Consider the following 26094-nt stretch of genomic DNA (forward strand, 5'->3'; position numbering starts at 1 on the left):
CATTTTTTTCTTACTCCAGCCAAAAATAGCTCCGACTCCAATTCCAACTCCACAGCCCTGGTCACAGATGTGACTGAAATAATGTAGCGTCTCTATTTACACACACAGAGTGGTATTTAACTGATCTAATGGGGGCTTTCAAGGGTACCTGCCATGACATAAGCCTCCCCCACCAGCAATTATATAGTTAATGCTTGAATTATGTATGTTGTTTATTTTGATTTTAATTTTGTTGCTCTAGCAGCCTTTTTTAGTGCCCCACTGTGTTGCTTATGCTAGTTAGTTTACTCATTTGTAGCAGCGAAGGCCTTTATCAGCCTTTATCTTAACTGACAACACTTGCAGCATTTGGTCTATTTTTTCGCTTTTACTTAAAGTGACTCTGTACCCACAACCTGACCCCCCAAAACCACTTGTACCTTCGGATAGCTGCTTTTAATCCAAGATCTGTCCTGGGGTCCGTTCGGCAGGTGATGCAGTTATTGCCCTAAAAAACTATTTTTAAATGCAGCCCTGTGTTAAACTGGCGTGGCCTAGAGTATCTGTGCCCTAACTTTGAACCACCCTTCCGTCTCTCCTCCCCACCCTCTTCATCATTAGGAATGCCACTGGCAGGATTTTTCCTATTCCTCTGCAGTGAAAACTGCACAGTTGCCTTAAACGACAAGTCCCATGAAAAACTTTTTCCCAGTAATTGAAGCACATTACAAAGTTATATAACTGTGTAATATGCTTCAATCACCTATCTGCCTCCTTTCCCTGTCTTTTCCCCCCTCCACCCCCACCAGGAAGTGTCCTAACTCACACAGACCTGATTACTGTCGTCACCGTCACCAAGCTTTTCTCTCAGCTCCTTCTCCTGTTACACTAGCCTCCCCCCTCCCCTGCCTTGTCAGGTGACAGGCTTGCTCAGCTCCCATTAGCTAAACAACTGCAAGCCATCACTTGGACTGGGGAGGGGGGGCTGCTGTAACAGGACCTAGAGCAGCCCTCCTGCTGATCTCATCCTCACAAGAAGGAGCTGCCTGGTGACGGTGACGACAGTCATTAGGTCTGTGTGAGTTAGGACACTTCCTGGTGGGGGGTGGAGGGGGGGGGGAAGACAGGGAAGGGAGGCAGATTGTAATATGCTTCAATCACCTATCTGCCTCCCTTCCCTGTCTCCCCCCCCCCCCTCCACCAGGAAGTGTCCTAACTCACACAGACCTAATGACTGTCGTCACCGTCACCAGGCAGCTCCTTCTTGTGAGGATGAGTCATCATCAGTTACACAGCTGATTATTAGGAGACAATCTGCCTGGAGCATTCCTAATGATGAAGATGCCGGGGAGGAGGGATGGAGAGGCGGTGCAAGGTTAGGGCATAGAAACTCTAGGCCACGTCAGTTTGGCACAGGGCTGCAAGTTTAAAAGTTGTTTTTTAAGACAATAACTGCATCACCTGCCGAACGGACCCTAGGACAGATCTTTGATTGAGGTTACAAACCCACTTGCCGGATCTGCAGCGAGTCTCCTTGCTGCGTTTTTGCAGCGAGACTCGCTGCAGATCCTGGCCCTATACTTTCAATAGCAGAGAAACTCGCAGCAGGGATGTACATCCCTGCTGCGATTTTGTCTGCAGCCCGCCCCATTAACCCCCCGGCCGCCGGACATTATACATTACCGGGTCCCCGTTCCTGCTTGCTTCGGGGCTCCCGATGTCTTCACGGCCCGCCCGGCCAATCAGATCCATCATCCTGTGCACTGTGGTGGTGTTTCTATGTACAGTTCTGTAAATTTTTGCAACGTGATATTTTTCTACTAAAACTGTGTCCTGCATTATTACTGCTGAGACACTCGGCTAGCGACTTGGTGTTTAGGGATACATTCACACAGTGCGGCTAACTAAGCCTGTATGTCACTTAAAAGGGAACATCCGGATAGGGAAAATTATTAACTATTAAAAGTTATATAGATGTCTCTATACAATGTATAACCGTACTTGTGCAGTTCTGCCACACTGGTAGTTGACATCCAGAAAGTGAAGAAAAATGGCCTCTATGCCAATCCACTTTGTCTCCTGCTCCCTCAATTCTCCCCCCTCAGGGGACAGAGATTACATGCCTCTGTCTCACATGGAGTTTGTTTGCCGAGCACAGGCTGATGACGCAGACATGACAAGGGGTAAAGCGCAATGTCAGGAGGCTTGGCTGGATCTGGTCTCCCACCCCCCTAAGTGATGACCATCTCTGGCCCACACCTGGGCAGTCAAGGAGTGACAGACACAGCTGCAGCAACTTCACTGATTGTGCAAGTCTGCAGTGAAATTAGGGCTATGTACACACATGTTGGAGTTTCATTGCAGTACTGTTGCAGTTTCAAATAAATTATGCAGTAACACAAATAAATGGTGCTAAATAACACATTTTTTGTTGGAAAATGGCTAGATGCAAATAAATTTGCAAATGGCCATTTTACCAATAAATATTCGCAAGGGACTCAGAGTCCGCTCAATTCATCATTTGGTTCGCAATAAAATAGTCAGGAAACCTATGCCAGCTCTGAGCTGGCGTAGGTTTCCTGGCCCACGCACAGGATTTATGTAGAGGCATAAATCTCCGTACTTTCTGAGCGGCGGGGACATTTTTAAGTCTTGTGCAAAAAATGCCGGACTTATTTAAATGTCCCCCTATGACTGTCTGATTACTGTATATCCAAAATGAAGACACACTTTCAATATAAATAGTATGCTCTCAATAGAGCTACTGAAATACCTGTAACCAACACAGTCTCAACAACATTTAAACAATCCTCCAAAGGAAAAAAGAGACCCTTTGTGTACTAGTATAAACCAAAATAAACTAGATTCTTATGTAATAATCCATACCTTTATTATCTATAATCATGTATAACAATGAAATCGCAGTAAAAATCAGAGAACCACACATGGAAGACAACAACCCAGGAAGAGCAGCTAAGGGTAACCTCATGATACAGGCTGCATAATGCTGTAAAGTAGTGGATAAAGACTAACCTTAGCACAAGTCACCATGAAAAAATGAATAAATATCTAATCTTTCTAATAGATGAAATCATGAATGCAATGTATATACAGCTGTCTCTAATAAAGTGACTGGTGCTATATAAATAAATAAAGCAAAGTGCAGAGCATACCCATCACACAGTATTACTGCTCGTCCTGGATGCCGCCAAACCCCGACGTACGTTTCGTCTCCTTCATCAGGGGGTGATTTGTTTGTTTGTTTGTTTGTTTGTCTGTCTGATTACTGGTATAGTACATCTGTACTACAGCATCCTATACCTGTCTATAACAGCCTGCGAGGCTTCTATAGGTAGCATGCCAGAGGCCATGATCTGGTTTTTGGCTGCTATGGTAACCATTTCCACCAGTGTTGGCAGGAGCTTAGCTGTCTATTTAGGCTATGCTGCCTCAACCGCATGTGCATACTGGGCAATACACAATCATCAGTATGATGGATATATCCATCATCCTGTGGGAACGTACAACTGCTCATGAGGCCTATATCCAACATCAGTCGTTAACAAGCAGTAAATGCTATAAAAAAAAGTTAAAGTTTTGAAACAAATCTTACCTTATAAAGGCGTAGGATTGCTTTAATGCTAATATGTACAAATTGAGTTTGTTTGTGAAGGCTGCCACCATAAAGTGCAACAAGTTCCTCATTGAAGTTGATGCTAAAAATATCAAAGTGATATCTATAACCAATGTTTTCTGCTTTCCGAAGAGCAATTGATCCAATAGAACGAACTGAGGAAACAAAACATCAGAAAATGACATAAGTACAAGAAACAAGTACAAGCAATAAAATCTTTACAAGCAGCAGAAAACAGAATGATGCTGCATTGGTGTTACTAGCATAGGAATAAAAAATTACTATAGAGTAAAGTGGTACAGAATTCCGAAGTGTTTTGTAAATAAGCCACGTCTAAATCCCTGCTCATGTTTTGGCGCCATTCCAGTCAGTAAAAATATGGCGAATGATCATTTATGAACACGTCTGTTTAATTTTACTACCTTCAAGGATCTGATGAAGGGGATGATTTCCGAAACATTTTTCCTATTGGCATATTTTTAGCTTTTTATTGTATGTGTTGTAACAATAAGTTTTTTATACTTCGGGATACTACACCTATATTCCTGTTCGTCTGCACTAAAGTTCACTTTGTGCTGTCTTTTTTCCTCCTATTACATTCGGGAGGAGACAGAGGAGACTCTTCTCCAGTTAGTCAGAGAAACAGCAACTGTCTATCCCCTATTGAATCTATATCTATAATTTATTTACTTATTTATTTAATTTATTATATGCCACTCTTATGAGAAAAGTATAGCAGACAGTGTAATACATGAAAAACAAAAAGGTATTCTTCCAGTTTTATAATGAAAATTTTGACTTTTGTGGTTTCACTAAAAGCCTATGTGAATTTTTGAAATATAGTGGGGAGAAAGGGGGAATTGCTGAACTGTAGTGCACAAATGTAGTTGGAATGGTGTAATGACAACTGGAGGGAGGGGGCATCAGAATCCAGCAGCTAAATGGATAAAAAATGTCTTATTCTTCGTGGCATAGATTCAACAAGGTGCTGGAAGCATTCCTCAGAGATTTTGGTCCATATTGACATGATGGCATCACAAAGTTGCCGCAGATTTGTCAGCTGCACATCCATGATGCGAATCTCCCGTTCCACCACATCTCAAAGATGCTCCATTGGATTGAGATCTGGTGACTGTGGAGGCCATTTGAGTACAGTGAACTCATTGTCATGTTCAAGAAACCAGTCTGAGATGATTCTAGCTTTATGACATGGCACATTATCCTGCTGAAAGTAGCCATCAGATGTTGGGTACATTGTGGTCATAAAGGGATGGACATGGTCAGCAACAATACTCAGGTAGGCTGTGGTGTTGCAACGATGCTCAATTGGTACCAGGGGCCCAAAGAGTGCCAAGAAAATATTCCCCACACCATGACACCACCACCACCAGCCTGAATCGTTGATACAAGGCAGGATGGATCCATGCTTTCATGTTGTTGACGCCAAATTCTGACCCTACCATCCGAATGTCGCAGCAGAAATTGAGACTCATCAGACCAGGCAACGTTTTTCCAATCTTCTACTGTCCAATTTCGATGAGCTTGTGCAAATTGTAGCCTCAGTTTCCTGTTCTTAGCTGAAAGGAGTGGCACCCGGTGTGGTCTTTTGCTGCTGTAGCCCATCTGCCTCAACGTTTGACGTACTGTGCGTTCAGAGATGTTTTTCTGCCTACCTTGGTTGTAACGGTTGGCTATTTGAGTCACTGTTGCCTTTCTATCAGCTCAAACCAGTCTCCCATTCTCCTCTGACCTCTGGCATCAACAAGGCATTTCCGCCCACAGAACTGCCGCTCACTGGATGTTTTTTCTTTTTCGGGCCATTCTCTGTAAACCCTAGAGATGGTTGTGCGTGAAAATCCCAGTAGATCAGCAGTTTCTGAAATACTCAGACCAGCCCTTCTGGCACCAACAACCATGCCACGTTCAAAGGCACTCAAATCCCTTTTCTTCCCCATACTGATGCTCGGTTTGAACTGCAGGAGATTGTCTTGACCATGCCTACATGCCTAAATGCACTGAGTTGCCGCCATGTGATTGGCTGATTAGAAATTAAGTGGTAACGTGCAGTTGGACAGGTGTACCTAATAAAGTGGCCAGTGAGTATATAATATATTATATATATATATATATATATATATATATACACACACACACATTATATATACACACACACCACACACACACACACACACACACACACACATATACACACAACAGAGTTCATACAACATCTTTTCTGTGGTCTCCTGGCCCTCATTTTGGTTTGATGGAATTTCTCCAGGAAAATGTTGGCCAGGTATTAGTCTGCCTTCACTTCCCATGGCACTACTTCCCTGCCCTTTGTCCAATAAAAAAGGCCTTGTTAGAGAGGCGTGGCCTAGCAATGGCAGAGTAGAGACGTGCCTCCGTGTTAAATATGATGTGTTTTACAATGAACAATATCTTGGTATAATATAATATAAGTCATATATATACTGCTGACCTCACCATAATAGCACAACACTATTCACTGTATAAAGTGATTGTAATACTGACATTATAATATCATATTCTATACTAAGGAGACGTGTATAAGTTGGAAATAGATACATAAGTGTACACAGCACTATTCACGGTTACATGACTATGTAGAGTGGTAATGCTGTACACAGCAGGATAACTATACATCCATAACTGGAAACAGGTTATGCTGATGCATAGAGAAAGAGTTCTATATTTGTTATGGTCATATATGTGCAGACACAAACACTCAATTATAATAAACACGCCCACACACATGACATTGACAGTGAGTCATGAACCTATATAAGATGGTAGTTACCAAGATGGAGGTTGGTTGGATCAGGGCTGTACAGAAGGTATGAGCCCTATGTCACAAGAAGGATCCAGAGCCTTCAAGGAGAAGGTTGTGATGTAAGCGTGAGGAATCCATGATGGAAGCGTGAAGGAAGGAATGTCTCCCAGGATGCTTGAGTGAAGCAACAGCTGCCTGAAGCTCGTGATGATTTGTAAGACAAACCCTTCACTTCAAAGGAACACTCATATGAACTATGGACACTAAGGCTGTAAGACGTTTCTCTGATATTCTTTTCTATTCAATTCTGTAATTTCACTACTTTTAAAGAAGAAGCAATAAATCTCCATTTTATAAAGAAACCTCTCTGATGTCATCCTACTGCGGCGAGCCATAAACTACAGGTGCTAACGCCATTTTCTACAGTTTGGCGTGCCAGCCATACCAAGCTCCTTTAGCTTGAACAGGGGGGAAGAGTCGAGACCCCAGAGACATACGTTTCAAGCTTTCGGAACACGGAGAACCTAAGGACAGTAGGAAGGACAACGGGAATCCAGCCACGTGACTGTGCTGATGATCACGAACAAGTTTGTAAGTATGGAAACTTTATCTTCTATTGGGAAATGTACTGTAGAATGTACAGTAAAGTCTAGTGATAAGCCAGATTTAAGTATAGCATGGATGCATTTGTATTCACAATGTAGTGCTATGAATAGAAACTTAGATGAAGATTTAAGATTAAGAAACATTGCACATTTGGTGAATGTTTATCATTCTTTTGTTGAACAATGTATGGATCCTAGTGTAACGACTGTAACTGATCCAAAAATAGACATAGCTACGCAGTGTAGTATTTCTGAAGAGAATGTGTCAATGGGCCATGCTGAAGACAGTTCTTTTCAGAAGAAACTTTTAAATATAAAGGAAGCCAGCTTAAAACTGAAGTTACAAGGGTACTTGATAAACCTAAGTAAGGAATGTACTGCATATGATGAGAAAGTGCATGTATGCAGGAACTCAGAGATTTTTGAGAGTTTTGCTGAGAAATTTGATCTATCAAATGAGCAAAAAAACCAATTGTTTAGACTTTGGCTACCAGTAAAAATAAGTAGATGCCTAGAATTAAAAAAGTGTTTTGACAATGATGAATGGTTACATTGTGATGACGTAGGACGGTTAAGGTTACTCTGCAATGCTACAGAGGTTCTTACTTTGGACATTTTGAATAAATTAAGAATTGGCTGGAACGAATGTACTTTTACATTCATGTCCATGTACAAACGAGCTTATAAAGTTATTTGTTCTAACTTGTCCAATGTAAAAAATTGCTTTATACAGAAGTTCAATTTCTTAGATCCTGTAACCAGAGTATTGGCATCTGACAAGGAATCTATTTTGGAAGCTGCCAAGGTAATCGATATCGCCAGACGGCAGGAGTGGCAGAGTAAGTCAAAGTCCCACAGAGAAATCCCACAAATTAGTCAAAAAGAGATTAAAATGTCAAAACAGCCATGCATCTCTAAGACATATTTCAATAATGAAATTTATTTAGAGAGACGTAAAAAGATTCATGTAAAACCCAAATCTTACTTTGAGACAATGTCAAAAGTAAATGATTCAGGAGTGAGTGTGACAGCTGTTCAGACACCTAAAAGTAGGGAGAGACCAAGGATACGTGATCCTCGGCCTGTCACAGAGCTGTCAAGCAAAGACAGATTGGTACCAAATGGTTCCAAAGCTGACATGCTTGCACTCATAAATAACAAGATCAGGAAAATGCATAAATTAGGAGAACCTCAATATTTGAGAAATGCATTTCATATAGTCAATGATTTTCTAAATCATGAAGTGTTCAGACCTGGAATAGGGATTGGCTAGATGTTTCATATGATATGTGAAAGATATTAATTACTGGTAACGGACCCGGCTTTGTACTAAGGACTTGAGTTATTTAATTACGGAATAAAAAGTAGTTATTATGTATTATTAGTAATATATGAGATATTATTAATATGTATAATGCTATGCAAATTAATACATAATAATAAGGATAATAATAAAAATAATATTTTTTATTTTTATAGCACCAGCAGATTCCGGAGCACTTATAATCATAGTTTAGATCCTGAGAACATAGAAAGGGAATTAATGACAGTTTTAAAAGTGTAACTGGTATAGATATATACAGTGTATATGGTTTAAGCTAATAACCTTTCTCCCCCTAGGAATTCTTTTTAAATGTCAGAGGCTATAAATAAGTGTATGGGTTATTCAGAAGTCAGGAAAGATATGTATGTACAAGGATTCTGTATTGTATCTATTACTTTTCCATTTGTTATTAACTCTAGTAGTTAATTTCAGGAATCACTCCCAATGGCTAAATTCTTAAATGTATGATATGTGATTCTAATGATATTTTCTCTCATTATAGAGTCTTCACAAAAAAGAGTATGAGCATTTTTGTGGTTAATGATGGAATGTAAAGTAATAGTTTTGTGTTAGCCTGCAATGCTTTTTAATGATGTAACTAATTTGTCATAACAAAATCTGTCACTAATATAAGAGGAATTGCATTTGCTGAGATTAAACAATGTATTGTACTGTTGCATGTTATTCTCATTCAGTGCAAGTATAGGCATGTGTTTGGATAAGTGATTGATGGGAACAGGAGGGCCTGGAATGTCCTTAGAGTTATAAGAGACAAATACAGATACATGTCTCCCTCTCTCACCCTCTCGTGTTTCATGTCTATATGTTTTCGTCTGTGAAAACAATATTTTAAAGAAAGGCCTATATTTTTCTTCAACATGGAAGAATCGGTATATTGAGGTACAACCAATACACCAAGACTTGTTGGATCCATTAAACATCTATTTTTTAGAAGTATCCTAGGAAAATACTTAAGGTTTTTATGCGCATTATTTTTTAAGAAGAGACTAAATGTGAAAATCCTCTGAGATGAATGAATGTACACATGTCAGGAATAAGTGATGTGTGACATGTGTTATAGCAGCTGCTCAGTATGTGTATGGTACCGCGTGTGTGTGTTGTAACTAAACCATGAGTAAGGAAAATATCTTATTTGTTAGAAGGGTTAACATGAGATAATATAGGAAAGAATATTAAGTGCACAATATTTTATCCTGAGTATCATCATAAGAACACTGATATATATTTGATGTTTATCCAAATAATATACAAAGACACATTTTCAGAGATACATAATGGTTTAGGGGTTATATTTAATCATGTCATTATAAATATGTCATTATCAGAAGTTTAAGTTCATTCTTTAACAAATGTTGTTTCAGTTTCTTACAGGATTATTTGATGGTGTCGTTTCAGTTCTTTCAGTTGAGAAGTCCAATACACAAACACAAATGTGTGAACACACAGTGTGTGCATATATCTACAAGCATATGTGTTTGATAGTAGTATGAATATATACACACACATATATACACACAACTTTATGTTTCATTTGGGTATGTTTATTTTTAATGTGTTCTCATTAGAACTACGATACTACTGATGTCTGCCTCAGGTTACAAGAAGATAACTGTCTGCCAAGAATAGCAAGACATATCACATAAAATATTTCATTCACTCATACAAATATGGTGGTTATAGAAGGTGAATAATATTATATCGCGGTATTATTTATAAATATAGCAAATACATGTGGTGATAGTGTTCCAGTAAATAAAGGAAGTAGTATATAATATAAGAACATGTGAAAGCACACTGATTTTAACAAAACAAGGTCTATAACAATAATATTGTTTCATTGATTAGGAATGGTGTTTTTTAAAGGTAAAAACATTCAAACTATATTTTTGGTAAATTGTGGTAATGCTTCTTCACTGAATATGGTTACAATAGTCTGCATTTTTGATAATATTATTTTTGGTGACATATTCATTGAATGAAACATTCTGTTATTTATTCTATCTGAATAATGTTGAAAACATCTTTGGGTATAACATTTCATACTTAAAGATAATTTAAAGTGATCTAACTATTGCAAGACCATATTCTATTGATAATCTTACTGAAAACATACATGAACATTCTAGTAAATGAGGTTTTTGAGTAAAATAGATATGGGAATAGTTAAGGTAAAATAGAGTGATATGCTATGGTACACTGTGATTATCATAGGATAGTAATAATCACCAAGTTTTTGGTGTAGGATAGGGAAGAAAAAGTAGATCTTCAATCAAGACATCAAAGCCTAGAATTTTTGTATGGATTTTTGATTTTTTCCAGCGTTGATCAGTAGCCAGAGAAAAAGACTGAGTTGTAATTCTTATCCAAGTAAAGCACTTGAAGGGAACAGATAAATCATGGACTGTTTTACTATTCTTTTCTTTGATCAACTGGCATGCTGAGACTTCTAGTACCACAAGCTTCTAGATGGCTATTGAACTTTCTTCAGGTGATCTATCCTGGGACTATGCTAAAGTATCTTCATGATTGACATTCTTTTGTTTGTTACATTTTTAACTATGTCAAGCCAACTACAGATGCCATGACCGGAAGCGAGTGGGCAGAATGTGAGGGAAGCTTAAAAGTCTGCACAATCCTCTTCTGCTTGCACAATCCTCTTCTGCTAACAGCAAGTCTACAAGTGAGTTTTAAAAGACTTTGTTCATTTCATTAAATCTCCTCCAGTGGTCATGATGGCAAAGGACAAAAGATGGCATATGTAAGTGATGGTTGCTGGACTATGCTTTAATCAAGTGTAAGTTATACAAGATTCTATCATCCTCAGCGAGTTGTTGGAAAAGATTGCTCCTAAAGTCTGAGAACAATGGACTTTGTGCTATAAGCTAAATCTTTATCTCCACAATCTGGATGAGAAATGACTGTGTTATGTTACAAGATGTCTGCTCTAGGTACTGACGTTACAGAGTTAAAGATGACCCTTGTAAAGACTACAGAAGTCAGATGAAATGAGGAAGTCGTTTGCACAAACAAGGGGGGTCAAGAAGTGTTAACTCTTTATGTGTTTTTTCAGTAGCCTAGCAGGTGTCAGCTGACAGCTTCAATTCCAGAGAGACAAAGACTCAAAGACTCTTTACCATGCAAAGGAAAAGAGATGGATTATTGCATGAGGGATAATATCAAGACATTCATTTTGTTGTTTACTTTTTCAGCGAAGGAATTATTTTTCAAAAGACTTTGCCAATCTTATTTTGATTAATTAACAACAAAGGATGTATAACCTAAAGACTTTGCTACACCAAGAAGAGTAAAGTCATCTGAACCATTCCAGGTTTACCAAGGATCCAGATGAAGACAAGAAGATACATTTTTTAGACTAGGCCTAGCTAGAATTCTATCTTTTTATAAAATCAAATCACAGTTTCTCATAACATAATAATTTAAATGCTACAAATCTATTATGGGTAAATTGATAATTTTCATAGACTTGTTATTAAAGTGATAGACGTTGTCTGTGTGTTTATAAGAAGAATGAAGAAAGAAGATTCCGTGATCTCTAATGTATAAAAGGTATTGTTCATTGGAAAGTCTAGATACTTTGAGGAGTCAATACAATGTATTTCATCCTCAAGAGGGGGAAATGTTAAATATGATGTGTTTTACAATGAACAATATCTTGGTATAATATAATATAAGTCATATATATACTGCTGACCTCACCATAATAGCACAACACTATTCACTGTATAAAGTGATTGTAATACTGACATTATAATATCATATTCTATACTAAGGAGACGTGTATAAGTTGGAAATAGATACATAAGTGTACACAGCACTATTCACGGTTACATGACTATGTAGAGTGGTAATGCTGTACACAGCAGGACAACTATACATCCATAACTGGAAACAGGTTATGCTGATGCATAGAGAAAGAGTTCTATATTTGTTATGGTCATATATGTGCAGACACAAACACTCAATTATAATAAACACGCCCACACACATGACATTGACAGTGAGTCATGAACCTATATAAGATGGTAGTTACCAAGATGGAGGTTGGTTGGATCAGGGCTGTACAGAAGGTATGAGCCCTATGTCACAAGAAGGATCCAGAGCCTTCAAGGAGAAGGTTGTGATGTAAGCGTGAGGAATCCATGATGGAAGCGTGAAGGAAGGAATGTCTCCCAGGATGCTTGAGTGAAGCAACAGCTGCCTGAAGCTAGTGACGATTTGTAAGACAAACCCTTCACTTCAAAGGAACACTCATATGAACTATGGACACTAAGGCTGTAAGACGTTTCTCTGATATTCTTTTCTATTCAATTCTGTAATTTCACTACTTTTAAAGAAGAAGCAATAAATCTCCATTTTATAAAGAAACCTCTCTGATGTCATCCTACTGCGGCGAGCCATAAACTACAGGTGCTAACGCCATTTTCTACACTCCGCAGAGCTCCCGCCACGAGGCAGCATTTAGAGGCAGCGGAAAGAAGCCGGCGCAGCCCCGCACCCGCCGCTTGCGCTCTGCACCACATCAAGGACAGCTAGACGCGTTCCTGAGCGCTGGTCCCCGGAATAAGGCCCAGTCTCTGGAGAGAAGCCGGACCGCGGCGCCACAAGTTCGGGCCGAGCTGCAGCCCCACACCGCCACAGCCCGCAACCTCCACTCAGCTCCAAACAGAGAGGCTGTGTTACAGCCTCTGCCGGCTGCAGCACCAGCGCGGTTCTGCGAGGTGGCGAGCGGATCACAGATATCGGAGGTAGGCCGGGGCCTGGTCTCACCAGCGCCATCTTGCCCTTCACCCCTGCCTCCGGCATCGAGCCCCGGCCGGCCCACCGCGAGCCCGGACGCAGACACCGCTCTGGTATCAGACGGCTCCCAGTCGGTCTGCAGCACCCCGGACTTCTCCATCTTAGAGGCGGGTCCTCCTTCCTCCTCACTGTCGGCGCTGGTGGCGACATTTTCGCCAGGTCACATGGCGTCCCCGGCTTCTGCACCGCATAAAGGGTCCCCTTCCCCGTCCTCAGTAACTCTCTCACCCTCCTCACCATGGGACTGGTAGGAGCACCTGAAATCTCTTCCAACTAGAGGGGAGATGGAGCAATTTATACGTCTGGAGAACTCATATAAGCAGGAGCTGAGCTCCATAAAAAAAAATGCAATACAAGAGACAGAAACCAGAGTTGAGGAACTTGCTGATCAGTTGTCCTTGTCTAGGCAGGTGACCAATATTGCTGCTACCACAAAATCTCATGACCCGCACATTGCCCAGCTCTATCGCCTGCATGATGATAATGAGAATAGAAGCAGGCGCAACAACACAAGAATCAGGGGCTTGCCGGAGGCGATGCAATCTTCTGACCTTATTCCCACCCTTTAGGGGATTTTCAGCATGCTGTTACAAAGGCCGGTCTCTAAAGACATGGACATAGAAAGGGCACATAGGGCTCTGGGCCCAGTGAACCCCGATACTAATAGACCACGGGATGTTATATGCAGATTACACTATTTTCCCATCAAGGAAGAAATTATGCGCAAATCCAGGTCGGTAGAGACTATTGACTTTGATGGTGCCACGATCACCTTGCTGCAAGATTTATCCCGTCATACCCTGTCACAGCGCCGAGCACTAAGACCCCTGCTACAATTGCTGAGGGAGAGGGAGATTCCCTACACCTGGGGATTTCCTTTTCATCTTGCTGTACGCCATGGCGGGAAACGCCTTACTATGAAAGATCCGTCGGAGCTCCCTACGTTCTTGGATGCCCTGAATTTGCCACTACTGACTCTGCCAGATTGGTGCCTGATCCCTCCTCTTCCAGACCAAAGAGGACCTGCTCGAGCACGCAATGATCGGATGGGCGCGGAGGGCTAAGAACTGTGCTTTGTCCGGCATTTTCTGGATGGTTTATGGAGAGGGGACTGTTTTGTTGCTTGGGCGTTGCTCACCCCCACTCGTTCTATGTTAGCATATTGAGCTTACAGTTCCCTTTTTAGCTCCCCTTTTTTTTTTTTTTTTTTTCTCTACAAAACACTGTCCAGGTGGTATAGGTGCCCCACACTCCTGCACCGCTTCTACCCGGAGGTGTCAGACAGATGTTGGCGCTGCAACATAGATGAAGGCTCTATTTTGCACATCTGGTGGAGTTGTGCCAAACTGAGACCGTTCTGGGATAGGGTCCTGAGGGTCTATGAGGCTTATTCGGGTAAGACACTGGCGAACACGCCGCAGGTCGTGTTGCTGTTCCTACTGCCAGGCACGCTGGCAAGTCAGAAAAAAAAGCATGCTGAGACACTTTCTGGCAGCGGCCCGCACAGTGATCCCGAGGCACTGGAAGACGGACCATATCCCCTCATTGTCCGAATGGTATAGCGAACTCAAAAATATCCAAAGGGCAGAGGAACTGGTGGCTGAGGCACAGGACCGCTCCGGAAAATTTTCTCAGGTTTGGAACCCTTGGATTCTGTTTGTAGACTCTCCTAATTTTGCCAATCTGATGTGTTGACTCATTTCTTGCTGGCATAGGGGATGAGTGGGATAGGATCTTTTACGCCAATGACAACCCTCCTCTTTCTGTCCCCCTCCGCACCCCACTTCTCCTCTCTTCCCCCCTACCCTTCCCTCTTCCCGGTCTCGTCAGAGCACATTTGGTCTTATATCCGTTTGTTTCACGTCTTGTCATGAATGTGCTGTGTTGTGTGTGTCCTATCTTTCTCCAGCAGGGGGTCCGGGCTCTGGCTCGCTAGTTGGGGCCGAGAGCTCGTGATATGTCCTGAGTACTTTCATTTTTCTGAGGCTTCACTTCTGTCCAGTCAGGATATGTGTTCATTTGTTTAGCCTGGACTCACCATTTGCATCAAGCTGACTGTTATCTATGTGTTTCCTCCTCTTTATCTTTCCAGTTTTTTGTATCAGCACACTGGTTCTCTGTTCATTACTTGAGTGTACTTTGCCTATACAATGCAGATTGTGTATGTCTGTTTTAAAAACTTTGGAAAAACTTTAATAAACTCAGTTAACATAAAAAGGCCTTGTTAATATTTTCCTGGAATTGCTGAAAATTCACTGCACTGCTAACTTTTTTTTTTTTAACTAATTTTCTTTATATTATAATAAGATGCATGAACATGAAAAACAGTTATCCATACCACAAATTGTAGTAGAATATACTGTCATAGAAATAACAAACCAACTAATCTAGTAGCTACATCATCAAATGGCCTAACCGTGTAAATTTGTCTAAAACAGCTTCTTTAGATATCGTTTGATGTCTGGTGAAACAAGTATAACGTAAACTTCTCAAATCATCCAGTAATAGGAGAAGGATAAGACCAGAGGTGGACCTATCACTTGTGCAGTCTGTTTAGCTGCACAGGGGCCCAGGCCAGGCTTAGACTCTTAAAGCGACTCTGTAGCCACAATCTGACCCCCCCCCCCCCCCAAACCACTTGTACCTCCAGATAGCTGCTTTTAATCCAAGATCCGTCCTGTGGTCCGTTTGGCAGGTGATGTCGTTATTGTGTTAAAAAATTACTTTTAAACTGGCAGCCCTGTGCCCTACAGGAGTGGCCTCCTATTCCCTACCTGTGGCAGCCCAGCACATGGGCTGGATCGTTAAGGACCTGTGCAATGTTCAGCATGGAGAGAATGTTCCAGTGGCATTCCTAATGATGAAGAGGGTGGGGAGGAGCGACAGAGGGGTGGTGCAAAGTTAGGGCACAGATACTCTCTTAGGGCACCGGGTTGTAAATGTAAAAGTTGTTTTTTTGGACAATAACTGCATCACCTGCCAAACAGACCGCAGGACAGATCTTGGATTAAAAGCAGCTATCTGAAGGTACAAGTGATTTGGGGGGGGGGGGGGGGGTCAGATTTTGGGGGGACAGTCGCTTTAAGTGTTAGCTCAGCATGGCTCAGGTCTGTAGTGGGCCCCCCAGGCGGCATCAGCACACGGGAAGTGTGGGCCCCATGCTCCTGTGGGGCCCACTTAGTGACTGGATGCTGTGCCCGATCGGGGCTGGATCTCCTCACTCCTCCTGCACGCTACTGCTGCTGACAGCAATGCATCCAGGACCCTCCAAGTATAACAGCTGCAAACACTACAACTCCCAGCATTTACTGCAGTCTGCAGCCCTCAGGATGTGCTGGAATTTGAAGTACAAATGAGCAGACAGCTCAAGAGGTTGTCCTCTCGGAAACTACAACTCCCAGCATTGTCTCAGAGCTTCATAAGTGTAAGACATTCTGAGAGTTGTAGTTATTTTTATTCTGAGAGTTGTGGTCACAGACACATCAGTACAGGATGGGACCAGGTCAGCATATCACTTCTGACGGGTTCTTTATTTGGGTGCCCCCCATGATCAGTTCTATTGGTTGGCCACAGGTACCCCAGTGCCACACTGGGGCCAGCAGACTGCAGTACAGTCCTTTAGTGGGCCTGGCATTTGTGCTGTAGGGCCCTCCCGAGAAACCAGGACACATGTAAAGGATACCCGTGCGTACATATGTGTGCGCCTTCAAAGGCAGAAAAGTGGAGATATAAATGGGTTATGGGGGCCTAAACAGACTGCAAAGGGCCCCTGTGCAAAAAATGTGTCTGCCCCTGGATGGGACAGGTCTGCATCAGATCAGTGTACTCATTGCTGGGGTGGTGAGGAGGCTGGTGATTGTTGAGGGCTACTCGGTGGAGTGGGTATCAATACGTTAACTGTAGCTGAGTATTTGGAGTCCAGTCATAGTTGCCAAATTTTTTAATATTTATCACGAGATATGGCAGCCCAACTGATAAGCTCCTTAAATCTACTTATTTGGTTAAATTTATTAAAGGGGTTGTCCAGTGAAAATCTTTTTCTTTCAAATCAACTGGTGTCAGAAAATTAAATAGATTTGTAATTTCTATTTAAAAAAATCTCAAGTCTTCCCATATTTATTAGCTGCTGTATGTCATGCAGGAAATGTTTTATTTTCAATCTGACACTGCTCTCTGCTGACATCTCTGGTTGAGACAGGAACTGTCCAGAACAGGAGAGGTTTTCTATGGGGATTCATATATAACCGAGGCAGAACTCCTGTCTCAGCCAGAGATGTCAGCAGAGAGCACTGTGTGAGACTGAAAATTAAACAACTTTCCTGTAATACTTACAGCAGCTAACAATTATGGGAAGATTTGAGATTTTTTTAATAGAAGTAAATTACAAAAACTATATAAAACTTTCTGATATCAGTTGATTTAAAAGAAAAAGATTTTCCCTGGACAACCCCTTAAACCTCTTAAGTACGCATGACGTACCGGTACGTTATGCGTCCGCAAAAGGTGTTCAGAGCGGGGCCGCGCGGCAACCCCGATCTCAACCGCCGCGGTCCCTGGTGCCGCGTGTAGCCCGGGGCCGCGGCTATTAGCGCACACGGTCCGATCGCCGTGCCCGCTAATTCAGTAATCAGATGCAGCTGTCAAAGATGACAGCTGCATCCAATTACTGGATGCAGCATTTCCCTGGTGTCTAGTGGGGTGGATAAACTCCAAACCCACAGGCCGTAGCCCGGGGTAAAAAACCCCTTTAATTATTATCACCCCCCTAGTAAAAGTTAACTTTTATTACGTATCTTTAAAATAAATATGTGAACTTCTTTAAAACCACAACACACCCAGTACTCCTATCACTAGCTAATACTAGATGATATATAGGGATATAACTATCCTCTCTAACTAACTATATCAATCACTATCACAGTCTGCAGTCCTGTATAGAAGGTAACTAGGAGATACTGGATGTCTGCTATTTAAAACCACAAATAGTGCCCCCTCTCTACATGTTTCGTTGCCACAGCAACGTCATCAGGAGAAAAATTAGGCAACACTTGCTGCTGGTACTGGCCGATATTTATATCCACATCCAATTAGCTAGTATCATAGTACCGCCCCAAACACTCACCATGGTACACCAATAAGATCTTATTTTATTATAAAGAGACTCGCCCCCTCTATCAGATTGGTGGGCTAAAATGGACACACACGCCCACCTACTCACCCTCCAATCATCTCCATATGACACAACCCTGCATCATCTGAGTATCAGCGTCACGTGATCCATTGCGGTCACATGACTGCTACTATCGCGGAATCACTTCCGGGTTCCCAGTGTCATGTGATTACGCTGTGTCATCTGAGTCTCAGCATCACATGATCTAATACACTCACATGACTGCTACTATCACGGAATCACTTCCGGGTTCCCAGTGTCATGTGATTACGCTGTGTCATCTGAGTCTCAGCGTCACATGATCTAATACACTCACATGACCGCTACTATCGCGGAATCACTTCCGGGTTCCCAGTGTCATGTGATTACGCTGTGTCATCGCGCATGTCACTGCACTTAGACTATATCCAATGCGCATGACACCTGACTTGGTGCTAAATTACACTCCATAGTCAGTGCGCATGACACAAACTCCATTGGCAACCCCGTTCTATGTATATAATAATGGTTATAAAGGTGGATCAGCTAAATAAAATCAAAGATCCATAATGTTCACAGGGTTAGGAATTCATGCAATATTATAAATATATGCCAATGGAAAAATGGTACACAAAATTAATGCATGACAGTGAACAACGCTAATAGTATATATAAATAAATGTATAAGGGTAAGTATCAAAGTGTATAAGGGTAAGTATCAAATAGTGGATATAAATCAAGCTGTTACACTGATAGTATATATAAATATATGTATAAGGGTAAGTATCAAATAGTGTATAAAGGTAAGTATCAAATGGTGGATATAAAACAAACTGTTATTCTAGGGTCTAAAAAAACAAAAATCTTAGCCAGCCAGCAGTCACTTATCGTTCATCATCATTATTTGAAAGTATTAAGTCTATAACACACTTAGAGGAAAGCAGCAAATGAAAAGCCCTCATTTAATCCAAGAGGTGCTTGACTCTGGAGGCGAAAAATCCATCTCGCCTCCTCTTTTAATAATAATCTGTCAATGTCCCCTTTTCTCGGTCCTAATTTCAGCTGGCAGAGTCCCCAAAATTTGATATCCTCAATTCTCCCACTGTGTCGGTGGCGAATATGTCTAGCCAAAGGCATGTCCGATTCAGTTCTAATGGTACTTATGTGTTTGGACACTCTACGTCTTAATTCCTGAGTCGTCTTACCCACATATAGGCGCGGGCATGTGCATTGCGCTATGTAGATAACATTACTGCTACTGCAGTTCAAAAATTGTCTAACTTCATAGGTTCTCTGGTCTACTGGATTCTCAAATGTTTTGATCTTAATCATGTACTTGCATAGACCGCAATGGCCACATGGAAAGAAACCTTTTACTGCACTTGTTAGCCAAGTACGTGGGACAGATGGCATCTGTAAATGGCTGTGCACTAGCATATCCCTAAGGTTAGGACCCCTACGGAATGTCACCCTAGGATGTCTACTGATCACTGGGGCTAGATCAGAGTCTGCCTCCAATAAATGCCAGTGACGTCTCAAAATTGCCATTATTTGATCAGTGTGTCCATCATAATTGCCAATGCATCTTATCTCTTTCTTGTTGGTCACAGGTCGAGTGTTGTGTAGGAGATGGGTCCTATCTCTATCACATGCTCTACGGTATGCCCTTCGTAGATGTTTACTAGGATAGCCCCTGTTCTTAAATCTCCTATACAAATTCTTACATTCCAACTGGAATTTGGATTCTTCAGAGCAGTTTCGACGAGCCCTGAGATACTGGCCAATCGGAATACTGCGTCGTAAAGAGATCGGGTGCCAACTTTGCCACTGAAGGAGAGAATTTGTCGATGTAGGTTTGCGATAAATGTCAGTCTGGATCTGGAGGTCATCGTCAATGTATATCTGTAAATCTAAAAAATTAATAGTGCGGCCACCAAATTCATATGTGAAAAGCATCCCAATGTGATTAGTGTTTAATGTGTCAACAAATTCCTGTAGTAAGGACGCATCCCCATCCCAAAGGATGAGGATGTCGTCGATATATCGTGCCCAAAGTAAAATATGTGATGTAAAACAACTCAAGGTCTCATCTCCAAAAACAATCGTGTGTTCCCACCATCCCAAAAACAAATTTGCGTAATTTGGCGCACAAGAAGACCCCATTGCGGTGCCCTGTGTTTGGTGATAGAATTGTCCATTAAACAAAAAATAGTTGTGTGTCAAAATAAATTTTAACAAATCAACAACAAAATCATTATGTGCTTGAAAGTGTCTACTCTTGGTGCTCAAAAAGAACGAGGTGGCATGAAGACCTAAGTCGTGTCTTATATTGCTATATAGACTCTCCACATCCAGACTGGCGAGTACAGTGTTCTCATTTACTGTCAGATCCATAAGTTTCGCAACCATATCCTTCGTATCTTTTATATATGAGGGTAATGCCGAGACCAGAGGTGCGAGAATTTCATCGACATATTTACTTGCTCCTTGTGTCAGACAGTTGTTTCCGGACACAATAGGTCTGCCCCTAATAGGGGTGGTGGACTTATGAGTTTTGGGAAGCGCGTAAAAAGTCGCGATGGTGGGATGTGGATCAAACAAATATTTCTTCTCCTCTTCTGATACCAGACCCCGCTCTCTTGCTGCCATTAATATGGACTTATACTCTACGAGGTAACGGGGTGTGGGATCAGAGTCCAGTTTTTCATACTTGGTATCATCATTCAACAGTGCCAACACCATCCTCACATAGTCCTCACGGTCCATCAAAACAATGTTCCCCCCCTTATCGGAGGGTTTAATTATAATCCCCTCATTCTCCTTTAAGCTAGTCAAAGCCTGTTGTTCTGCCGGTGTGATATTAGAGTGTATTACATCTCTACTCCAGTGAATGCCTGCAATGTCCCTACTCACAAGTTTTACAAAGGCATCTATATATGTATACTGCCCAAAATGTGGTGTCAGTGTTGATCTGGGTTTAAAATTAGTGAATGGTGCTTGTAGGTTCACATCCCCTCCTTCATTTTCCTGTAATAGATCAGTAAGTGCCCTAATGCCCTCCTCTTCTCTTTGTTGTATACCTCTCAGATGAATCTCCCGCTGCAGATGCCACTTATGTAGCGCCAACTTGCGCGCAAACAAATTTATGTCCTTCACCCAGTCAAACGACTGGAATCTCGGTGTCGGAGTGAAGGACAAGCCTCTACTTAGTAAGATGATCTCATCATTGCTGAGGGAATATGAGGACAAGTTTACTATTTGTAAACTACTCACATTAGGGTCCCCTAGATTCTCAAATTCTTGGGTTGCATTTATGTTGGTTGCATCCCCAAAGGGGGCAACCCTAAAAAAGAAGGTAGGGTCATAGTCGGGGCAGTGATACTGGGAGTAGGAGGTATCAAACCACTTATCTGTGGGCGAGCCAATCCAGCATTGTAAGTTATTGGTGTATGTTGAGTATGGGATGCTGCATTTGGTTGGGTCCCCAACCTGGACACAGAGGCTACAGAGGAGCCAGAAGATCCGGAGGTACCACCCGACATCATACCGTTGTTGGGACATGTCTGGTTATTAGGAGTGAAACCTGCTGACCTAACTTGGTAAGGTTGTCTCCTATTATATGATGTTTTACCCTTATAATATTTGGTTTTACGCTTGGTTCCTTGTCTAACTGAGTTACTGTCTGAAATAGAGCCTAGCCTGAAATAGATAATTTATCATGCGCAATGAGCTTTCCGTGAGAACTTGTTCCCAACCCTGGAGAAAACTAGCGTCCTCCTGATGAGAGTTAGGGACAATAGGTATTCTCAGTCCTCTATACACAATTTTCTGTTTATAGTAAGTATCCAAACTTGTTCTCACGGAAAGCTCATTGCGCATGATAAATTATCTATTAGAGTACGAAAGAGGACATCTACAAAGAGTGGGTCAGAAATTGGAAACAGAGGTCAGAGAAATACAGTCCTTCTCAAATCATTCTGAGTACAATAATCTGGAGGTCAAATTACAGAGAAATCTTGAGACCTACAAAAACGAGATAAAAGAAAAGAAACACAACAAGTACGTGAGGGATTGTACTGATTTTTCCACTGGTCAAGTATATAATTATCGTGGAAAAAGGCAGGGACAGCCACAGCCTAATAACGATTCTAGAAGCCAACGAGAATTTTCTGAGTCTGAGACATCGGGGACAGAGGGCTCTATTTCAGACAGTAACTCAGTTAGACAAGGAACCAAGCGTAAAACCAAATATTATAAGGGTAAAACATCATATAATAGGAGACAACCTTACCAAGTTAGGTCAGCAGGTTTCACTCCTAATAACCAGACATGTCCCAACAACGGTATGATGTCGGGTGGTACCTCCGGATCTTCTGGCTCCTCTGTAGCCTCTGTGTCCAGGTTGGGGACCCAACCAAATGCAGCATCCCATAATCAACATACACCAATAACTTACAATGCTGGATTGGCTCGCCCACAGATAAGTGGTTTGATACCTCCTACTCCCAGTATCACTGCCCCGACTATGACCCTACCTTCTTTTTTAGGGTTGCCCCCTTTGGGGATGCAACCAACATAAATGCAACCCAAGAATTTGAGAATCTAGGGGACCCTAATGTGAGTAGTTTACAAATAGTAAACTTGTCCTCATATTCCCTCAGCAATGATGAGATCATCTTACTAAGTAGAGGCTTGTCCTTCACTCCGACACCGAGATTCCAGTCGTTTGACTGGGTGAAGGACATAAATTTGTTTGCGCGCAAGTTGGCGCTACATAAGTGGCATCTGCAGCGGGAGATTCATCTGAGAGGTATACAACAAAGAGAAGAGGAGGGCATTAGGGCACTTACTGATCTATTACAGGAAAATGAAGGAGGGGATGTGAACCTACAAGCACCATTCACTAATTTTAAACCCAGATCAACACTGACACCACATTTTGGGCAGTATACATATATAGATGCCTTTGTAAAACTTGTGAGTAGGGACATTGCAGGCATTCACTGGAGTAGAGATGTAATACACTCTAATATCACACCGGCAGAACAACAGGCTTTGACTAGCTTAAAGGAGAATGAGGGGATTATAATTAAACCCTCCGATAAGGGGGGGAACATTGTTTTGATGGACCGTGAGGACTATGTGAGGATGGTGTTGGCACTGTTGAATGATGATACCAAGTATGAAAAACTGGACTCTGATCCCACACCCCGTTACCTCGTAGAGTATAAGTCCATATTAATGGCAGCAAGAGAGCGGGGTCTGGTATCAGAAGAGGAGAAGAAATATTTGTTTGATCCACATCCCACCATCGCGACTTTTTACGCGCTTCCCAAAACTCATAAGTCCACCACCCCTATTAGGGGCAGACCTATTGTGTCCGGAAACAACTGTCTGACACAAGGAGCAAGTAAATATGTCGATGAAATTCTCGCACCTCTGGTCTCGGCATTACCCTCATATATAAAAGATACGAAGGATATGGTTGCGAAACTTATGGATCTGACAGTAAATGAGAACACTGTACTCGCCAGTCTGGATGTGGAGAGTCTATATAGCAATATAAGACACGACTTAGGTCTTCATGCCACCTCGTTCTTTTTGAGCACCAAGAGTAGACACTTTCAAGCACATAATGATTTTGTTGTTGATTTGTTAAAATTTATTTTGACACACAACTATTTTTTGTTTAATGGACAATTCTATCACCAAACACAGGGCACCGCAATGGGGTCTTCTTGTGCGCCAAATTACGCAAATTTGTTTTTGGGATGGTGGGAACACACGATTGTTTTTGGAGATGAGACCTTGAGTTGTTTTACATCACATATTTTACTTTGGGCACGATATATCGACGACATCCTCATCCTTTGGGATGGGGATGCGTCCTTACTACAGGAATTTGTTGACACATTAAACACTAATCACATTGGGATGCTTTTCACATATGAATTTGGTGGCCGCACTATTAATTTTTTAGATTTACAGATATACATTGACGATGACCTCCAGATCCAGACTGACATTTATCGCAAACCTACATCGACAAATTCTCTCCTTCAGTGGCAAAGTTGGCACCCGAACTCTTTACGACGCAGTATTCCGATTGGCCAGTATCTCAGGGCCCGTCGAAACTGCTCTGAAGAATCCAAATTCCAGTTGGAATGTAAGAATTTGTATAGGAGATTTAAGAACAGGGGCTATCCTAGTAAACATCTACGAAGGGCATACCGTAGAGCATGTGATAGAGATAGGACCCATCTCCTACACAACACTCGACCTGTGACCAACAAGAAAGAGATAAGATGCATTGGCAATTATGATGGACACACTGATCAAATAATGGCAATTTTGAGACGTCACTGGCATTTATTGGAGGCAGACTCTGATCTAGCCCCAGTGATCAGTAGACATCCTAGGGTGACATTCCGTAGGGGTCCTAACCTTAGGGATATGCTAGTGCACAGCCATTTACAGATGCCATCTGTCCCACGTACTTGGCTAACAAGTGCAGTAAAAGGTTTCTTTCCATGTGGCCATTGCGGTCTATGCAAGTACATGATTAAGATCAAAACATTTGAGAATCCAGTAGACCAGAGAACCTATGAAGTTAGACAATTTTTGAACTGCAGTAGCAGTAATGTTATCTACATAGCGCAATGCACATGCCCGCGCCTATATGTGGGTAAGACGACTCAGGAATTAAGACGTAGAGTGTCCAAACACATAAGTACCATTAGAACTGAATCGGACATGCCTTTGGCTAGACATATTCGCCACCGACACAGTGGGAGAATTGAGGATATCAAATTTTGGGGACTCTGCCAGCTGAAATTAGGACCGAGAAAAGGGGACATTGACAGATTATTATTAAAAGAGGAGGCGAGATGGATTTTTCGCCTCCAGAGTCAAGCACCTCTTGGATTAAATGAGGGCTTTTCATTTGCTGCTTTCCTCTAAGTGTGTTATAGACTTAATACTTTCAAATAATGATGATGAACGATAAGTGACTGCTGGCTGGCTAAGATTTTTGTTTTTTTAGACCCTAGAATAACAGTTTGTTTTATATCCACCATTTGATACTTACCTTTATACACTATTTGATACTTACCCTTATACATATATTTATATATACTATCAGTGTAACAGCTTGATTTATATCCACTATTTGATACTTACCCTTATACACTTTGATACTTACCCTTATACATTTATTTATATATACTATTAGCGTTGTTCACTGTCATGCATTAATTTTGTGTACCATTTTTCCATTGGCATATATTTATAATATTGCATGAATTCCTAACCCTGTGAACATTATGGATCTTTGATTTTATTTAGCTGATCCACCTTTATAACCATTATTATATACATAGAACGGGGTTGCCAATGGAGTTTGTGTCATGCGCACTGACTATGGAGTGTAATTTAGCACCAAGTCAGGTGTCATGCGCATTGGATATAGTCTAAGTGCAGTGACATGCGCGATGACACAGCGTAATCACATGACACTGGGAACCCGGAAGTGATTCCGCGATAGTAGCGGTCATGTGAGTGTATTAGATCATGTGACGCTGAGACTCAGATGACACAGCGTAATCACATGACACTGGGAACCCGGAAGTGATTCCGTGATAGTAGCAGTCATGTGAGTGTATTAGATCATGTGACGCTGAGACTCAGATGACACAGCGTAATCACATGACACTGGGAACCCGGAAGTGATTCCGCGATAGTAGCAGTCATGTGACCGCAATGGATCACGTG

The 26094-nt window shown here is 41.7% G+C and overlaps 1 protein-coding gene across 2 annotated transcripts in view; it reads right to left on the reverse strand.

Annotated features, from left to right (window-relative positions):
• The window catches only part of PGAP1 (post-GPI attachment to proteins inositol deacylase 1), a 321065-nt gene that overhangs the window by 240243 nt on the left and 54728 nt on the right, over window positions 1–26094 (reverse strand). Inside the window, exon 3 of one of the 2 annotated variants that reach the window (XM_069983559.1) lies at window positions 3593–3768. In XM_069983559.1, coding sequence (XP_069839660.1) covers window positions 3593–3768 — 176 coding nt within the window. Of the gene's footprint in view, window positions 1–3152; window positions 3188–3592; window positions 3769–26094 lie in introns of those variants that run through there. The other variant, XM_069983560.1, reaches the window with a different exon arrangement.

Source organism: Dendropsophus ebraccatus, chromosome 9 (assembly GCF_027789765.1).
Source record: "Dendropsophus ebraccatus isolate aDenEbr1 chromosome 9, aDenEbr1.pat, whole genome shotgun sequence".
Lineage (NCBI taxonomy): Eukaryota > Metazoa > Chordata > Amphibia > Anura > Hylidae > Dendropsophus > Dendropsophus ebraccatus.